Here is a 20,068-nt window from a genome sequence, read left to right as displayed (position 1 = left end):
GAAACTGTTAACCTTTTGTGGACATTCCATTTACTTCACTACCTACCCTGATTTTTAGAAATATCATCTCTGTATACACAATTTTTTTCCCAGCATAAATGGTCGCCATGGGAAGTCCCTGTTGAACGAAACTGGATGATATCTTCATAGTCTATTCGAAACCATTTGCGAAGACAACTTATATGACTGCTTCCCATTTTTGCTACGCCCTTCACCAGGACATTCGCTTTAAGAACAAGTATGAACAGAATATCCAGTTACTGTTGAGAAAAAACTAATTTATAGGAAATCTTACATCTGAAAGTCCTGTTCGATTAATCGAAAGCACACGCAAACGGGACTGTATCTTTACATGTCAAATTAGCAACAACTACCCTTGATATATGAACTCACCTGCCGTTGCATCATCATCATCGTCATCATCATCATCGTCATCATCATCATCATCGTCATCATTGTCATCTGTGATAACCGCCTACTCGTCGTACAGTGGTTGTAGCTGACGCATTTTCTTTCACCTACGATTCGGGGAGGTTGAGTAGGTGGCTGCGCATTGCAGGCGAGAGATGATAAATTTGTGCATACATCTGGCACTGTCAGTGGGCTGTCAAGTGGGGGAACTTGGAAGGGAGCTATGCATTGAAGGCAATAGCTTGGATGCACGAGCGCCATTGAAGGCGCGACTGGGCCATGTCTGACAATGTCTCCAAACATTCATGTGGACCGTCTTGGGGTCCCCATCCAGGAAGACGGCAATGACCAGCACAGCTGAGTTAGCTGGTAATGGCTTTCACACTTCGCTGTCAAGTCACTGTTTGACCGCCTTTGGCTCTCTTCTACCATGCACGTGGTTTTGCGAAAAGAGCCCTTCGAGGAAATCGGTCGACTGGCATACGCAGCACGTGGCCAGGCAAGCGTAACCTATGCAGTATGATCAGATCATCTATCGAGGGTGAGTTATTTATCCCGAGTACCACTCGACGTACTTCTGTATTGCTGCTCCGGTGTCCCAACCAGATTCAGGCAATGCTCCGAAGACATCGTTGGTCAGACACTGGAAGACTTTTGACGTCCTCAGCGCGCAGCGGCAAGGTTTCTAGTCCATATAGTTATGTGGAGCGCACCGCAGCATTGTAAACTCGACCCTTGACAGAGAAGCAACTACCTGCAGTTGCGATGAAGCACACACTAGTGGAACTGACAGGCAATTCGACGTGCAGGTAAACCAACACTTGTCTAATCGAGTTCTGGAACTATCAAACGACTCGCATTCTGTTTTAACCGAAATCAACTCCAGTGTCACACTTTCAATCACGAGGCACGTGACTGGTTTTACAAGTTTTTGTTTTCTTAAGTTTACCCTTCAATTTCATACCATCTCACGTTAGCTGTGAGCATCTGTTCTGATTTTCGGAATTTTTGGTGCAGCACACTCATTGTATCTGCTAAACTGTTTACAGGATAGTTGCGAACCGTTCAGCATACAACGCGTTGCGTACTGAATCCAGGTGAGCTGCCGAAATTCCGTATTCTCGTTAACCACGTGCTAAGTTGTGATCGAGATGCCTACAAGATCTTAAGGGAGGCGTGTTGAAGCCGTTCCTGTTCGGATACCGCGTTTCCGTACAGGATACATACGTTACACAGTTAAAATCAGTGATTCCATATAAACAGTATACGAACTCGGATGGCCCCTGTTGTAATCATTAGGAGAAAGATGGTTCATGGTGAGGAAAATTCACATCATTTGGAACAGGTGAATAGTTGAATAAGTGTTATTATTTCGAAGAGTCTAATCGGTAAGCTCAAGTCTTCATCGAATTTTATGGTAGGTGCGATGAGTAGGAATTTTTTGGCTTGAAATCTGGGATCCATGAATTCTCAGCCATGAGAATCTTTTCAACCCTATCAAATGGACTCGGATGGGTCTGAGCAGCAATTGCTTGGGTAAATAACTTGAGGACTAACTGACCATGAGTGGTAAGTTTGAGTCAGATGACATGATGGGTGCACGCTGATGATAACGCACTTTACCTGATACTTGGATGAAATTACACACCCGAATTCACCATACGTATGGTAATCTCATGGCTCTCACGTCAAAAACAACCAATTGCTAGTTCGATCAAAACGAGACAGTTAAGTTCGTAGTCACATGGTGACCCACCGAGAAGAGATGACCGAATGCGGCTTGATTTTGAGGGCCAGATCATATTGTTCTCATCCAGGATAGGTCTTTAGTAGATTGCGCTCACAATGCAATGCCTTCCCGTTGTTCTTCTATCTAGATTTACTGCTCGTTGGCTGTTGCCCAACAGGGAGCGTGTGTTTCACTGCATACAGCTTGCGAGTTATGTGATAGCTTTTCGAATAACTACCGTCACATAGATTGGATGGCTTATGTGCCTCTGTGGCCCACTCAGCTATACTGGGGGAAGGAATGTCTGTGTGAAACCCGCAGGGTCTCTCATATCAAGCAGGTCAGTGGTTAGAGGTCCGACGAAAACAGTCTCCTGACCCTCAGGGTTGGGGTTTCGAACACGCATGGCCGTTTTTGCTTTAAAAATCATAATGCACTTGGAATTCCCGCCAGGCGTTGATGGTGATGATGATGACAGGGATATTCCGTTCATCTTATGTTCACATGAAAATGGCATACAGACATTCATGTATGTGTATATCTGTCAGCCACTAAGTCATTAGACACCGAAAATGGCCTCAGCCGGATCCATAGGGTTACTGATGACCTAAAAATGTCGAGATTTTGGGACGGTTTGGTCAGTTTAACGTGTGAATCTCATGTAGAACCCCCGGATAAACATTATTCTTGACGGACACTAGCTTCGTTTTTTGCTTCCTGTATTTAGCTTATGTCTACCAATGGTACCGAGTCAGTCCCCTTCAAATTGGACCATGTTGATCTACGGTCTAATATGCAGTTATTTTGTCCGAAACAAGTCTCCTACAGAGTACGTCCAGCATATTTAATTGAGGTAGTCTGACCAGTTCTCCGCGGGGCTCAACCATGTACGTATACCTCCGCCGACTTGACTACCCTGGTAAAAGTGAATGCTTACCGAAGGAGAAGGACCATATGTTTCCATTCGGAACAAAGGTGCTCTGAGTCCCGGATAGGAACATTTTAAACCAGTCATTGTGGGTGTTTTCCTCTGTTCACTTCATCAGATCATCCCTTGATAAATCCTCAAGTTCAGCATATCAAAGCCATAAACTGTGGTGGATATAACTCTAACCATAACCTCATTCGGCTTCACAAACGCCTAACTAGTCCGTGTGGGGGATCAAGTTAGCGATCGGTTTAGGTCATGCCTGAGAAGACGAATGAAATTAATAATGCTCGTGAGTGAAGTTCACATACATCGGTTGTTGTAATTTCGTTTGATGAGACTACAACATAAACAGAAGGACTGGTGACAGTTCAAACCGAAATAACCTCAGTTAAGTAGCATAACAAGGGAAGCGAATGTGAGACATAAAGGCACCTAAAACGTACAGTCCGTTTCCATTGGTATGGATGATCCTCAAGTATCTGATGAGGAAGCGGTACTGAGCAATGGAAAGTGGGATATTTCTGAGACAGACATATTTTCTCTGAATTGAGATGCACCTAAACCGTAGAACTCCCGAAGATGCAACTCTGAGAGCGGTTTTAATTTGCAACAACTTTCCAGCACTCGTCGACGTACCTTTTACTCGCGTGCAGTTTGATGCTGATCAACACAATCCATATTTTTCAGGTTACCACTCATCTAATGGATCCAAGTGACAGTATTCCCACTGTCGGATGTGTCAGAAGCTGACCTCATCCCGCAGTGAGTGCACACGAACGTGCGCTACTTGCACCTGTGACATTCTGACATATATATAAGGTGAATAGACACACTGAAACGTTCTGTATATCAGAACAAGAAGCATAAACAAGGATTCAGTATAGAAAAATTCGTCTGGGTCTCGGAATTTCATAAGATATATTTGACTTTTGTGTTAAAACGACGCGTACTGAAAGAAATAAGAAATTAGGGAAAATGGTGGCGCTATTCAATCCTTTTGAAGATTGCTTACGCGTGTTGAGAATTTCCGCCCGAACATGCGCCCAATTCCTCATCGTTTGTGCTCTCTTCTCCGGTGACCGATTCCTCATCACTTTCCGTACAGTCTGCCTGCTTCACTCCGTATTCCTCCATCTCTTGTTTCGATATCTTAGGTTTTCTCTTCAAATCGATGAACTTGACGTTTGTCAGCATGCCGTTTAGGTATTGTACAATATTCGGATGCGGTAAATGGATCTTGTGACCCAAATCAGAACGCTTTAACAGTTGGGAAGGTTTTTCAGCACGAATTTTCTCCAGTGGTTGAATGTAGGTTTGCACGTAACTGGGAGTTCCCCGAGGATCGTGTGTGCCAGGCTTGGAAGGACCTTGCCAGAAACGTCTTTGTGCGTCGCTAATATCATTTTGATTGAGACTCAGTTCTTCTTTGAGCCATGAAGAGAGTTCCGGTCCAAAGTAATCGTCAAACACTAGGGGGATCTTATCCTTCTTTACTAGTTTGACCTTCTTCGCTGTGTTGGGGTCCACAAACACACGTATTGCTTTCCAAATGCCATGTAGTGCGGGATTGTGGTGAACGAGAAAGAAGCGGTACAAATGCTCTGGGTAGTTATTTCCGAATGTCTGACTGAACTGCTTGCCGAGTTTCGGATTACAACACGGTAGAGTGAGACCTGGAATGCAGAGAATTGACGGTTGTGAGAGATGTGGTGGTTTCAATGCTCTTCATGATTAGTTAATCAGTCATGGAAATCGAATAACTAAAATGGCTTTGCCAGTATAAGTGGCATTTTGAATTTGTAGGTTGGAAATTTGGCTTCCCTGTGTCTTGTAGCCAAGATGTTTTATTCAGATGTTTTACTCTTTTTAGGATCCATCAAATGCATGCATATCCATAATCTGTCAGATTAATAAAAAAAAGTTGCACGGGTGCGTCGCATTGGTTAAGATCACAAACGCGCATCTAAATTGTCGCCTTGGTTGATGATGAAGCATTCGTAACCTAAATGTCCAACTTAGTGAACAAACCAGTCGAAGTCTGTCTTCGAGTCACCGAAGGCTTCATTATTCGATCTTCTGCAGGATGGTATTCCACTACTCCCGCTTAAACACACACTGTATGGACTTGAGCTGACTAGTCCCTTATTTGGTGACGTCGGTTAAGAAGGCTGTTGTAATGAGCATGGGGCTCGCGTGATTTCTAAGGTAAGAGTAGTTAGTTTTCTGCCGTGGCTAATTAGACTAATGTATCTGTGTGTGGGTGGATGCCTCCTGTTGTTATGGGCCCCAGTTTTCTTAATGCCTTCCTAATAGCCTGATTGGCTCAGCCAAACCAGAAAGCCAATGAACGTGCAAATCAGCTGACCTATTGAACGCTGACACGCACAGGCATGTCATGGGCAGACGAAAACGGGCTACTAATAAAGCTCACGTGAAAAGTTTTAGGTTGACCGAAAATGACACTGAAAATAGAACTCATCTGTCGAGAACAATGGAAGAACAACCAATTAAATCTGTCCCAACGAAAACGGTTATTCCATTGGAAGTCGTATAGTCTAGTTACATCCAGACCTGGTTCTCCTAACACTCTTCCTGTTCTTCCAGGTTTCTACTCATACGGAGCTTTCAGAAAAACAAATTACTGATGAAAAATTTCCTCCGGCCTACATTCAACAAAGAATAAGCGATTCAGAATAGGCACCTTGAGTGGTCGCCAAACTAGGAGTATGGAATGCATGTAGTGTCAGTGAATCACTGATGCTTCTATGTGGTCAGTCCTTTGATTGCTAGAAGCATGACTCCTACTAGCATGAGGCAAGAGAGGATAACGGTTTATGTCTGACTAAGTGGTCATGATGAGCTACACAAATTCCCTACTTAAGGTGAAACCTCCGGTATCGTAACCCGATTTGTATTTAACTGAATGGCTGACACTCAATTCGGATTTGTCGATCAACATGTGTCACAAAGCTGAAATCCCGTGCACAATAGGTGGTCAAAGGAATGTTGACAACATCCCAGCCCAGCTTTATAAGTTTTCTTAACTGATCCAAGTCATAGTTCGTTTAAAATAAAAAAAAGTTATCTTAATGATGCAATAATAATTTGCGGACAAAAAAATCCACTGGCCAACGAACCACACTTCCGTCCAGGGTTATGTTAACACAAGAGCATCCGTCTGCATCAACTGATTATCGCGTTTGATGGAGATATCGTTTCACATCCATTCACCATAGTTGGTTGTAACTTTTGAAAACTTCGTTCAATCTTGTTGTCACATCGCTTCAAATGACCTCAACAGAAAAATCAATGCAGCTTACGTTTGAACATCCGGGTGGCCAGTTTTGATGACCCTCCGCGACTTATTCGTCCATAACTAAATTTTTGACTGGGATATTGGCATAAACTGCCTGAGAACTGTGCCTGTTGAGACGGAACACACAATGCAGCTAGTGCTTGTATGATCAGGCTATAACGGACGTTAACAAGATCCCTTGGCTGTCACGTTAACCGATAAGAAAAACGATCCAGCCTTATCCTTTCTTGAGTGCGGTAAAGCTTGAAGTGACGTGGATTGTACCTAGTCTTACACTAAGGGTTGCAAAATTTGCCGTTCAAATGAATAAAGACCAGAAAAATCTGCTTTATACACTGAAAAGTCGTAGATGGAAATGCGTGGCCTGTTTATCTTCTGCGTCATCTGCACTATCGGTGCGTCTTTATCGCACCACGAGTGCTCGGTCGTATCTTTCCGTGGTATGTCGTACACCAGCGTCGATCGCATCGAACCGACGGACAGCCTCATTTGCATCAAGACTTCACTCCCCATACATCATCACGTCTGCACTCGTTGGTATAGTGCCAGACAAATCAGCTCAGATGCTGTCAGACGCTACTGTCATCAGAAAAGTTATCTACTGTCAGCGGGTCACGCACACGTTGGTAAGTTAGGTCTCGTCGTCCCCCACCAGCCTAGTGAGTGAGGGTGAGCAGTGCCTGGGTCTGAAGCTCCGTCAGGCAATCCAGAAACAATGTGATATCGGATGGTCACAATTCAGAAGCCTCACGACAGCCGCCTTGTTTCAGTTAGATCGCCTCGGACATGGACACTTGAGAATACCGGCACAACACCGCACTGCCATGCTCCCTTCAAAATGGCTTGTCAGTGGGTAGTTCATCGACTGTCTGGTTATTTGGAAGCGGCCACGGTGCGTCGTTTGGGTTGGATGCATCACAGAAAAGACGGAAGCTTTCCTGACCAAAGGTGACTTGAAGACTGCGACCTTCTCGCCCTCCTGATTTCAGAAGTTCTCCAGCAATAACACAATTTTTCGTACCATTTTCCAGTTCTATTTGTTCTCTTTGTTCGAGTGATCGACAAATATCTGCAGGCATGGCAACGTGGTCATGAATTAAAGCGCTAGTAAGTGCCAAGCCAACGATCATGTGACTTGCTTCTACGTCTGTCTGAAGGACAACTGGCCTTCGGTGGTCAGCTATTGAGACTCGATACTGTTCATACTAGAACTACCCGGTGAAGCTCTACATCAAAGGTTTATTATTGATCGAATTCCAACGAAATCGTGCTTGGTAACATAAACAACCCATAAACTTTCTCCGAGAGACAAACTGTGTAAAACAAACCAACCCGTCCCCAACGGCTTGATACTCTGACTTTATCAACGAGTAATGGGAAGCTTCTAGGATACAAGTCTGACTGGAGAAAATAAAATTCCCCACCAGAAAGTATACGAACTGTACGTTTGCGAATCAATAGCTCGCAAACATTAAGGTCATGCGCATCTCTGAATTTGCTTTTCTGACAACCACCAAGTGAGTGCAAACAAAACAGTGAAAAAATTTCAGTGAACTTCCCATTGTACACCTGGTCATCTATTAACGAGACACCTGGCTAGCGCATCACAACAGAATTCCACTCTTGCACCGAAGCGATCATTTCCTGAACACAATTTCAGTTTGACCAATAAAATTTTTATTTAGTTGTCGCTTATCAGGCTAACTCTTATCTAGGTTAGTCAGCTAGTTAGAGAAAACTTCAAAAAACTGGTAGAAATTGTGTGCTCATCATTCAGAATTTAACACAACCGACGTGAAAGTGGGGCAATTTGGCAGAAATTCACACATTTTGGTTTGACGATTCGGATAAATTTCCAGTTTCTGAGAAACTCGGATACCGAAGATCGTAAGCACCGTGGCAATATCGCATGTAATGGGGGTGGGGACAACAGGGTGGTATCAGATTTGGAAAAAAAGTTGATCTCGATTCCTGAAAATAGCTAAGTACGTCGGATCTGCACCTATATACACGTGAGCAAATAGTTCACCAGATTCGATCAGCGCACACATTTTGTGACTGAAACCCGATCGAGGTTTCCATTCCATTTCCATTCCATGTGGGTTTTCATTAGTTATTGGAGAAGTCTGGTGATAAATCAAAAGTGGTCTGCTTCTCTCCTGAGTAGGACTACTTTCAGGTTGACAATTCGATCGTTCTTGCAAGGTGTCTGAGCAGAATGAAGATAAATGGTTGACTGTGGCCGGATGCAGGCGCAACATTTACAAACAACGTTTGGTGTTTATACTACTTCTATCCGTAAAAGTAGTATATATAAATAGCGTATCGAGACTGCGAGGGTTTTGAGATCGTTTGGTTTTTCGCTCCAACACCGTACAGAAGCAAAGCATAAGCTGTTATTGAATGCTAATGGTCAGTTGTCATCTGATCAAGGTTAGGCAATGAATCATGGATGAACGTGCCGTTACATGTTATGTACTGGTTAACTTGACAGTCATCCTCCAGTCCCTAAAATCGTATTGGTGAACGGAAAAACACCTCTGAGCGCGCAATCTTTTACCGATGAATGCGGAGCAAAGGGTTAAAAAACAAAAACTGCATTCTAACAGGGGCTTTGAAAATACAGCACCCCCAATGTCCTGCTGAGCTTTCCTGTGCACGTTTGAATTTTCAACAGTAGTGAAAACAAGCTGTGAAACGGTTCAATATTTTCCAAATCAACCCTTCATTAGATGTAGAGTTGGTGTTTTAAACCTGTTTAGCCGGACACTGCAGACATGTTCTATCGGCATATTAATGCCAAACCTCAAAAGTTAACGTAAAATGGATTCTCCCGGATGTTCCCGGCTATCCCATACCAGCACATTAGACGTCCCACTCACCAGTGCAATCAATCACGATAACCCACTGGTTATTCTTTGCCACCGGACACCGCAACGCATTCTCCACCAAGTACACAACGTGTGCGATGGTATCTTCAGCGGTGTTTTTCAGCGTCTGGCACTGAGCAAAACAGGCGTAGAGAACCGGTCTCCCTTCTGGATCGAACCCAACTTGTCGCTAAAATGTTAGGAAACAAGCAGGAGTTAAGGGAAGTTTCACGTGAGAGGAACCAGCTACAGGCGCGACAGCTCACGTGAGAGATGGATAAACATATATATACTATAGACTGGGAAAGAACACGCAAGTGGGAAACTGAATGACTGGTGAGTTCCTCGTTAGTTTTCTTTCGAATCGAGATCCTACTGCATAGCACCACCTACTACTGCATACACTCATTTGCAAACTGATTTCTTTTTTTCGAGAGACTCATCCGGAACCCAGCTGAATCTCTCGGTTTTGATGCTTCCAGGCAACTGAATGTGCTGTACCAGGCCGCCTCATGTTTCATTCGTTACGATATTCGAGATATCGCGGTACATACAATTTTCGTAATGCACTATTCATAAGGTTGCCTGGAAACACCAAAACCGAGAGATTCAGCTGAGCTGCAGGTGAGTCTCTCTAAAAACCTAATTAGTTTGTGGATGAGTGTGTATACGCTAATTTCGTGGAATTTGGGTTCAAGTATAGTATAAGGTTAACGGAAACTCGGGGACTGCGCCTACCTGATGAGCTCCAAGAAGGGCGAAACCGGTCTTGAGCTGTCGAGGAGTTTTCAGCAACCTTATGAGTAGTGCACCACCTAGTAATATTTTATGCACATGCTTCTGTACAGGGGCTATAAATAGAAATGCGATTTCATTGCATGATTAGTTGCTGAATCTGTGGACCTGCCGCCTTACTCGATAGGAGCTTCACGCGTACGAATGGTAAAAGTGGTGCCACAAAGACAGAGTTGGTTAAAACTCAAACCCCATTCTCGCAAACTAGACAGTCTATGCGGTGGATAAGCCTTCTTACTTAGAAATTCGTACAAGTGGCTGGGGAAGAGATAACTTATCGAAACGGGGAAACCATCGAAGCTTTTACCAACATTCTACACCCATGATGTAGCCTCATGTCAGTCTATTTGTAAACTGCGAGGGTACAATCCATACTGGTCCCAAACATACACTCTCGGCACAGGTGTACGGAAACTCGCAGATTTTAACCGCTCGTGTCTTCAAGCCGTTTGCTGCAAAATTTTTGACAGCATCAGGTCAAAATTGTTGAGGCTGGCAGGACGGTTTTGGGAAGAAGCCCTCTCTTGATAGATGAAGTGCTCGCGCTTGATAGGTTGAATGGGTCAACAAAAGTACTGCGTATCGCCGAAGAGTGACAGTTTGTTTCGCCATGTCATGTGATATGTGGAAATGACTGTCTAGGACCTTGAAACGAAGTAGGAAAGGACCAGTGGGTAAACCCACACAACTTCCACCCCAGGACTCAACCCACCAGTGATTAGTTTTACTGACAGACACGACCCGACCATAAAGACCGTGGCACTCCTTCATCAAAGCCGTTGCCGTCAAGGCGCAGCTGCCTAGTTTCCAGTTTCCTTAGACAAACAGAATGACACAACATTATCCAAGTGAATATGCCATCGGCTCCAATACCTGGCTACATCTTTCCTGTTCTCTCAATTGTTTTCTCAATCTTGGATGCTCTGCACCTGAATCGGCAGCAGGCAGCTTTACTAGCAGAAGAATTTGGATGCCCACTGATCTGAAAAAATGTTTACGGAAGATTCAGAAATGTACCGAAAACGTGACAGCTCCGGTAGGTTTACTGGCTGCTTGCTGATTTACCCGACGTAAGACTCAAGCTCCTTCCTGCTTTGAATTGTTTTTAAACCGCCGCCCGGCCGCGGTTNCGTAAGACTCAAGCTCATTCCTGCTTTGAATTGTCTTTAAACCGCAGCCCGGCTGCGTTTGACACCAACCAACAGAAGGCTTGTTTCGCATTAGCATGAACCTAGGCTGTTTGCGTTTCGTATGGTTTACGAGTTATTCTGAAACTGCGATGACCCTTACATTGGCAGGGCAGACATACCCTAACGTGTCACCCAGAAGCTATCAGAACACCGTCGGATCAGTGGTCAAGTCATAATCCCAACACATCATTAGCCAGACTATTAGGTTCCAAATCTTTTTGGGTAAAACAAACACTAAGGTTTTGTACATAAACGGAATGCTATTGGTCGAACCGAGCCAGCCCATAAAATGTGCACAAAAAGCAAAAGCTATTTGGTTGTCCTTCATTGTTTAAGGATGACCTGTGGAAATCAGTAGTTGCCCAGGCTTGTTCCTACTCTTCATTCACGTTCTACGTCCTTGACTGGAGGGTAAAATTAATATCAACGAATCGCTGCACATAACATTCAAAATTCTTAATAAAACAGTTTGTATGATTCCAACCTTTGCTCAGAAGTGATCTAAAATGAGTGTCAGTCAGTAAGATGAGTTCGACAATCACAGGGTTATCGCTTTTCACCGCGATACATGAGATTCAATCATGAAGACAAACACGGCCATTGTGTGAGACCAGTTCGTCGGTGGAGAGCAGAGTCACCAACCTTACTGTGCAAAATGCTGTTTCTGGGCTTATCGATGCTTTCGAAGCGTACACTTGAACACGGAGTTGTGGGTGGTGGATGGCTCTGTTTGTTTTTCGGTGGTAAACGTGATGGTTCGTCAATGAAGGATCGATGAGGACTGAGCGGGTACGCTGCCGAACTTGTTGTCAGATATCCTTCCTGACCTAAAGAAAGCCCATGTAAAGCAGGATACGAGAACATAGCAACAAAACGGAGGCAACCAAGACGTCGGTTTCTACCTTAATAGATGGGTTATCTACCATCTCAAATAAGCAATGCTTCTCCCCTTGGCTTATTCTGACATTACTCGCAGGTCCTCATGCGACTGGCTAGCAAAAAGCAGTCCTTTTAAGTGCTTGCGGTTTAATTTAACCTTAACATCCTTACTGAGATTCCAAGTCGATAAAAACGGTTGTTCTGGCGACGCCATTCCATCCCAGTGCTTTTGCTTGCGAGAAGTCGATCGGAGCAGCAAACTGTCAATTCTTTCTTGATTCCTTGGGAGACATGCACGGATCCTCTAAACCCATACAACAGCGCTGATCACTAATTTGTGAAGAACTAACAAATGCTCGTTTGTAAGCAACGTAGAATGAGTAACGCAGCTCACTTTTTTTTTATAACCACACAAGGTTTGATGTTGCCCTGTCCTGCAAAAGTCACAAATCTGGTGTGGAATTTGTCGAGCACGTGCTGAGTAACCTGATCACCGATTGCGCAATATGCCGTGCTTTTTTGGATCTCTTACTCATTTGTATGATTGTGTATGTTGTGATAATCTTTTGGAGAATTTTATTGCAAGAGTGGTGGTTGTGGTGATGTTCAGTTCACAGGCGTGCTACCGATTGAACGGATCACCCAATCAGTCATTCTGGCACGTGACAGAGAGCAACGGCTCTTCTGCACACTTGAAGACGATATCTACAGCACATTTTGACGGTTCAATAGTTTCTGACACTTCAGCTGTCCAACTTCAGCTTCAACTATTTCATCACGATTCTTTATATGTTCACTTGACGCCTGGCTGTGATTAGTTGAGGCAATATGTTTACTGGTCTGTTATGCTGATAGCATTATTGCTGGTCGTGGACTCACATTTTTCGCAGGGGCCTCATTTTGCCCCACTTCCTGGATATCATTCGGGAAGCTTCTTCACCTACATGCGTTTATCTGTAGTGACATTTCCAACCAACAAATGGTCACGGACTACTTATGACAAAAAATGACTCAATTGAACTGCTGAGCGTCAGTTAAAAAAACGCTGATGGCTGTGATTGATATCTACGGCCAATCACAGTTCACGGAAATCACAGATTAGATTCACATCTGCCGGTTTTGGGATGCCAGTAGCCAGTGTTTCAGGTACATACTTAGACTGACCTGCGAGAGTTCACGACAGTTATCAACAAAAATCTCAAAAAGTTTGATCATAAGGCCTAGATGATTTCTTCAAACCACTCTGACAAATCAGGTTTCAGTGAATATCATTTATTCATTGACTGAAAGGCATTTTCCACTTCCCGACTGTTACCGCTACATTCAAAACTAAAAGTTTCTCAGTGTAAGAGAAATAATACACAAACTGTGAGATATGGTACATCATATTCAGGAAAAGGACAAAGAAGAATGATGTAGAGAGTTGTGAAACTACTCTGCAGTTCCAATGATTTTTACAATTCAAAATTGGTTAGGTTTGTCTGAGGAACGTTTGGGATGAAACTGGCACCAAAATACTCTGATTTTCAACAGATAATTTGGCTTTGTGGAGGAGACTTACTAAATTCGTCTCCCCATTTAATTACGTTCAGTAAGATGCGGCAGGTTTCCTCAATCGGTTTCGTGTTTATACTGTTAGAAGCCAAGAAAAACCTAAAAATTTGGGAAGTTTAGTGAGTTAAGTGTTCAGATATCAAACCCCTAACCTCCTTTTCAAGGAAACACGCTACCGGAAAGTCGGTGTTTGCGGGCTACATTGCGTCCAACTGGTTCCACAGGGTAAAATGGCTGCACAAGCCATCACAAACTTAGCCGCCTGGTAGCGCCGGTTGTATGCTTGTTTCAAATTCCAAGATTTATCAAATATTCGACATGAGAACAGATATCACGGACTTTATTCTTTGATTGATCATCTGGTCCTCATCATCGCAAACCTTGTGACAAAGGTTAACATCGTATAAGACAGAATATGCAGACACGGATCACAATATGTAGGGAAGTTTGTTGATAACATGAATATGTTTTGAGCTCCTCATTTAATCTAGATTTCTTTCCTTGCACGAAGTTAACCTATGCCGAAGGGTCAAGAAGCAAGAGGTTTTTCTCAGCTGTTTGGCACAGACCCAGTGATTTACAGGAGAAGGTCTTGATGGAAAGCGAGAGAGAGTTCAATGAACAAGTGCTCGGGCGGTATGCTTACTCCTGATCACCTATGTCGGGTACGACGAAATGTATAGAAACGAAATGAGGTTGGACTCTGTTGATCTTCCTTGTGAGGGAGAAACGATTGCCAAAGTGATTTCTAGAAGCTTTTTGTGGGTTTCCGTTCTACATGACCTCACCGATCATCATATACTGGCCATAAAAAGAGCCGTTTGCCTGAAATCTTGAGCAAATATTGCCCGTCTTCTCCAAGGAATCGTGAGCAAAACGGCGAAGTCCTTCTGTTTGCACAGTTTTGTTCCCCATTGTCTGATGGCAACTGTAACAGCTTACATGCGATGTGGAAGGCAATGACTTTATGGACACAATGCTCAGCTTTAAGTAACTTTTATACCGTCAGTGAAGTTAAAGTGACTTTGACTTTGGACGTTATGTGGTTCAATGAGTTGGATGTTGCTGAATTCTGCGCAAGATCTTTGGCCTGCGTCTCCCTGATGGACATCAGCTATGACGAGACCAATCTTGGTCCACCCCCTGGGTTGGGCCCTTGCTTTTGTTCTGTTTTATTTATCTATGTGATATTTGCAAGCAGTATACACCCAAACAGATACAGCGAAATACACTGGGACTGTCGTACTGTCCTCAAGAAGAAAATGCAGTGCCTTATGTCTTTGTCATTATCATCTCTGGACTCTACGTCCTTTCCAAAGTTGATAAACTAACCGTCAAATGTGGTCTTTTATGTAGAAATCGTATTCCTTCAACTCTGTATTTAGAGAACCTTCTTTTGGAGGTGTCTTCAAAGCGAGGTCTTTTGCTACCCTCAAACTACTTCAGTAGGACTCACCTCACCGCACTGTTTGGTTGAATCGGTTCATTCACAATCCTGTCTATCAGCAAGTCGCCCTCATGCATACTGCTTGGCCGCAATGCCATTCGTAAACAGATCATTGTGTGTGGTCTGCTTTTGCACAGTCTTAGATGATACAAAAAGTTTTAGGTATCAACTCGCATTTCAGTGAGAACGGTACTAATGTAAACAGATTGCAGTCAATCTGTCAAGCGAAAATATGTGTCTGGCATGTGTGGCATCCTCTCCATTTTTGTTGCTTCTGGTGGCACATGAAAGTATGTGTCTGATGGGCTGGTAACACAAACAAACAAGGGTAAAAATCTGTGAAGTTTTGCAAGAAGAGCAGACGATTGAAACGGCATTTATGCTAGTTCCGTTTCTCTGCACCTCGTTCGCGTTTGAGGATATGCTACCATATAAGCCAAACTATAACTACTGGGAATAAAGAGACTGCAGGTTCTCTTCGTGTCTTAACTGATAGGTATTCGTTTCACAATTATTTTGTTTGTGGAAGAAAACTTGGGACAAATGCTTGGCACTTGGATTTAGACACTTTAATTGGGTGGTTTCTAGCCGATCCCAGGTGATCCCTCAAACGTCACTACCTTTATTCCTTTTCCTAATTAGAGTACGATCTTTCATTTCATAACCTTGCTAAAATCCTCCTGACTGATAACTCCCCCCCCTCATCGATGAAATGCTTAGTAATCTACTCACGTGATGAGGCTGCACTGGACCCTTACAGTTTCCGTCAACACCTGATCATTTGATGACCGCTTGTACCAGGCCAGGTCACAAGACGAAGCCAGAACAAAGCTATCCATTAGTGAAATACACTCATTTGCAAACAACTTTGGTTGCGTGGGTAACTCATTTGGAACCCAGCGGAATTCCTCGTTTATGATCAGACATTACGAACATATATGCATCGCGATATCTCTAAAATCGCAGCGACTGCAACATGATGCGACCGGGTACAGTACATTCAGTTGCCTGGATACACTGAAAACGAGAGATTCAGCTGAGTTCCAAGTGAGTCTCTCGAAAAAACAAATGTTTGCAACTGAGTGTATTTCGAAACTTTCGTGCAATTTGGTTTCAAGTAGAACATAAGTTTGACGGAAACTCGGGGACTGCACCTACCTGATAAGCTTTAAAAAGGGCGAAACCGGACGTGGGCTGTTGAAGAATTTACAGCAACCTTATGAGTAGTGTATTAAGCTCCCCATTATTCCTGTTTTAAAAATCACAATGAATCTACTCACTGGATTTTAATTCTGACTACTCCAGTTGGCTCATAAGACAAATCATATCACCTACTTGTTTGGTTTACTTGTTTGGATTTCCTTGACTGTTCCTCACTGTCAGCAGACAATTCATTCTACATAGGCTTCATTCTGCTGGGTGCTCTCCTTCCTCGTTCTGTTGGTTAGCTAATTGACTTTTATTCTTTGCTGATGGAACGGCTTTGTTCTGTGCCTTCTAAAAAGACCAGTGATTTTCACCAAAGTGCACTTTTTTTTGCTTTGTCCCTTCAGCGTTATCCGGCCGACTTCCGGATCATTTGGTCAGACAGATATTCTGACAGCTTTTCATTTTCTCCGATATTCTAAAATGGTCGTTTCGAGACCTTTTCTATCTGATTTACTTTCTACGTGATTAGAAATGAACCTACAAGGCGTAAAATACGACTTTTCTAGGTCACTATGCGGTCACTCCTCAAATGAAGGACCTTGAACAGTATCCTCTCCATTTTTGTTGCTTCTGGTGGCTACCGGTGAGTTTGCCGCCTCTTAATCCGAACAGCTCAAGTTGAGTCAATCTTCCCAAACTCGAAGAAAGTCCCTTTTCCTGCAGGAAAGCAGTCTTATTGTCCTCTGCCTGTTCCCGTTACCTTGTATCGCTCTCATTTTGTTTCCTCTGACCTACTTGAGAACGACACTTTCGTGCTCACAGGATGTCTGAAACTCAATTTCCGACTGAATCGTTTCCACATTTAATTCACTACTTGAGTGTAGTGTATTCAGCCCACGTATACTTAACCAAACGTTCCATTCAAATCTCTCATCCCCAAGGTCTTACAGTCGTTCTGAGAATTCCTTTGCATGCTGTCGTTCCGTGTAGAAAAATTCAATCTTTCTGGTTGTATCTGTCACCGGAGACAGTCAAGACACAAGTTTGAAATCATTCTTTGTGTTTTATGCCTTGTAATTTTTTTAAAGAAAATTGCCAATCAATTTTGTGGCACAAACTGTGTCACTCAGTCGGGTCTCAGTAAAACTCACCTGTCTATCTACCTACCTGTCATTTCTATCCTACTCATGTAACAGAAACCATGAAACATGAGAAAACTGTGACTCACAATACCGTGAAATCCTGGCTGATCAGTGCACCATTTGCAGTCGACGTGTCTCGGTCGATAAGTGCGACGCCACTCAATCGCCTCCGAAAGTTGTTTGTATGCATCTTTCAGTGAGTATTTTCTTGCCTTCAGAAATCTCGTCAATCTGTGGACACGAATTCAATAAAAATAAGTGAATCATTTAACATGGGAAGTTGGTGAGTAGGCAGGATAATTTTCCATTCAAAAACACTGTTTAGTAGAACGAAAGCACTTTGGGAGCGTGGTTTCACTCATACTGTAATTATAGAAGATTAAGTTGGTGAGTAGGCAGGATAATTTTCCACTCAAAAACACTGTTTAGTAGAACGAAAGCGCTTTGGGAGTGTGGTTTCATTCACACTGTAATTAGAAAAGATGGCGTGACACCTTGGTACAGCTCCCGTGAAGTCTACTGATTGTTTTTGGGTGTAAAATTGACGAGTGAAAAATTCGAAATAAGAGTTCTCGGAGAATTTAGAAAGCGTGAAACTCGCCTTCTCCATGTGTCTTCATAAATGAACTGCACTGAATGGGCTAAACTAGTTGACAAGTCCAAATGTAAGAAAGTAAACGCAGTCGTTTCTATTAAAAACCGTTGCCTTCGATACAAATTATTTTCTTTCATGGCTGGCGTCTCGCTCAAACTGGTCTGCCACAGTGGAACGTTACTTCGACAAGTATAATTAACGTGAGTAGTTATTGCGCATGTGGCGCGAGCGTTCACACCACCTTCGTTCCCGATAGGTCCACATCAAAGAAAGGAAGCGCTAACCAGCAGGGCGAAACCCTGGTTGTAGCACGACCTGAATTCCGGACATCTGACATGCGAGGTAGGTGTGTTACAACTACCTCACGAGTGCATGGTAGACACGCCTGATTTCTGACGTCCAGAAATGAAAATGAGTTAACGTTCTAAAGATATAATTGGTTCACCCAACTCCTCGAATTATGAAAAACAACAGCCATCCTGACTGTCTCAATAGATTTCAAGACTTCCCATTCAGGCAGCCTTAAGGCTACTGGAAATTCGCTCGACGGCTGTTGGTCAATAGTAGTATGAGAATTTGAAACCGCAGTGGAGATTTCGTTTTGTAACTAAAGTCAGTCTATGCTTGAAATCCGAGAAACAATATTTTGTGTTATTCTAATCACAACGGAATAAATTCCGGAGAAGCTCGAAATTGTACCCTCTCAGCTGATCTTTGTTCGGCCACGAATGGGTGATAATTGAGTGGTAAACTCGTAATTAGATGCGATTTAGCGCCATCGACGCTCCAACCACAGAATTTACATCATACTGACTACCCTCGAATAAAGGATTCTCATGTTGAAATTCATGGGTATTTTGACTTGATCTCTCTGAGCTACCTGCAGTCTCCTGATCGTTTAAGCTCCAACTACTAGCTGGGAGGTCGTGGGTCCGAATATCATCGGAGATTCGTGGGTCACAGAAGCTTTCCTCTCAGATGTTTGGCATTGCTACAATTTGGTACTTCTAGAGTTCCAGATGATCATCGTTGTTCTGGTTGATACTGCCTACTGCAGCTTCGTAATAATGTATCGTTCTAGAGATTCCGCCTGAAGTTAAGCTGAATACAAACCGCTGTTTCCAACTGAGCCCGACACATGACAGTTTAGAAACAGTCATCAAATGCTCGCTGAATTCCATCAGCAACACATTATACAGTCAACCATATTCACGAAATAGTAGCCAATAAACACCCAGGCGCAACTGAAAATTCAGTACTACTGTATGATGGACACCTCCTCCGAGGAAACATTCTTAAAAGCCCATGAGAAGCCAACCTTAGTGAAATGACCTCCGGCTAAAGTGCTGTTTTTTACTCCTAATAAAATTAATCTTTTTTGGAAGAGACTTGGCGTTTCCTACTATACCATGATTAGTAAACGCAGCTGAACAGCTCCAACCTCGGTACAACCCGAGCAGTTCACTGAGTCCTTGAAAAAATGGAATGTCCTGACAAGAGGGTTACGCCTATTCTCCTCACGCACCAGTGTGAATGACCCATCTTATCAGCCCTCCATAGAATTGTTTCCGCACTGTCAGTCTAGTAAGGTCCATAATCTGATATTGGTTAGGAAAATTTGAGTCACTAGATAATTAAGAATGACCGTAAGACAATGTCTTTGAGGCACGGCTGAACATCAGAGCTGTATCTTCGTGTAACGTAATAGCGACAGCGAGCGAGGTCACAAAAATTACCCATGACCTACGTGACTGTTCATTCAGGTGAAAAATACTTGGAACCGATTGAGTAGTCATCGTTTTCGAAAAAGTTTAGCTGATATTTATATGGAGGACTTCGAACAAATAGCTTTGGCCGGATATCATTGTCCACCGGAAGATTTTGGTGTTACCTTGACGGTACCTTTGTTGTAATCTGTAGCGGACATTTCCATGTCCCCTCAACCAGCTCCACCTAATTTGCCTATTACATTCGTGTTTTCTAGATCACGCGACTTGCCTGCTACACAAGCACATAAATCACGTGATAAACGGGGTTCCCACCGCAACCTTGACCGACAA

General features: G+C 43.3%; 1 protein-coding gene across 1 annotated transcript in view; it reads right to left on the bottom strand.

Moving 5' to 3' along the window:
• The window catches only part of T265_13241 (hypothetical protein), a gene marked incomplete at both ends in the record, with an annotated part of 34,842 nt that overhangs the window by 1,064 nt on the left and 13,710 nt on the right, over window positions 1–20,068 (bottom strand). The window contains 3 exons of the mRNA XM_009167891.1: window positions 4,084–4,744; window positions 9,270–9,447; window positions 17,500–17,644. Coding sequence (XP_009166155.1) covers window positions 4,084–4,744; window positions 9,270–9,447; window positions 17,500–17,644 — 984 coding nt within the window. The remainder of the gene's footprint in view (window positions 1–4,083; window positions 4,745–9,269; window positions 9,448–17,499; window positions 17,645–20,068) is intronic.

The sequence above is a fragment of the Opisthorchis viverrini genome (genome assembly GCF_000715545.1).
Source record: "Opisthorchis viverrini unplaced genomic scaffold opera_v5_48, whole genome shotgun sequence".
In the NCBI taxonomy this organism is placed as follows: domain Eukaryota; kingdom Metazoa; phylum Platyhelminthes; class Trematoda; order Opisthorchiida; family Opisthorchiidae; genus Opisthorchis; species Opisthorchis viverrini.
The sequence above is the reverse complement of the archived record's forward strand: the minus strand, read 5'-3'. Positions and strand labels throughout refer to the sequence as shown.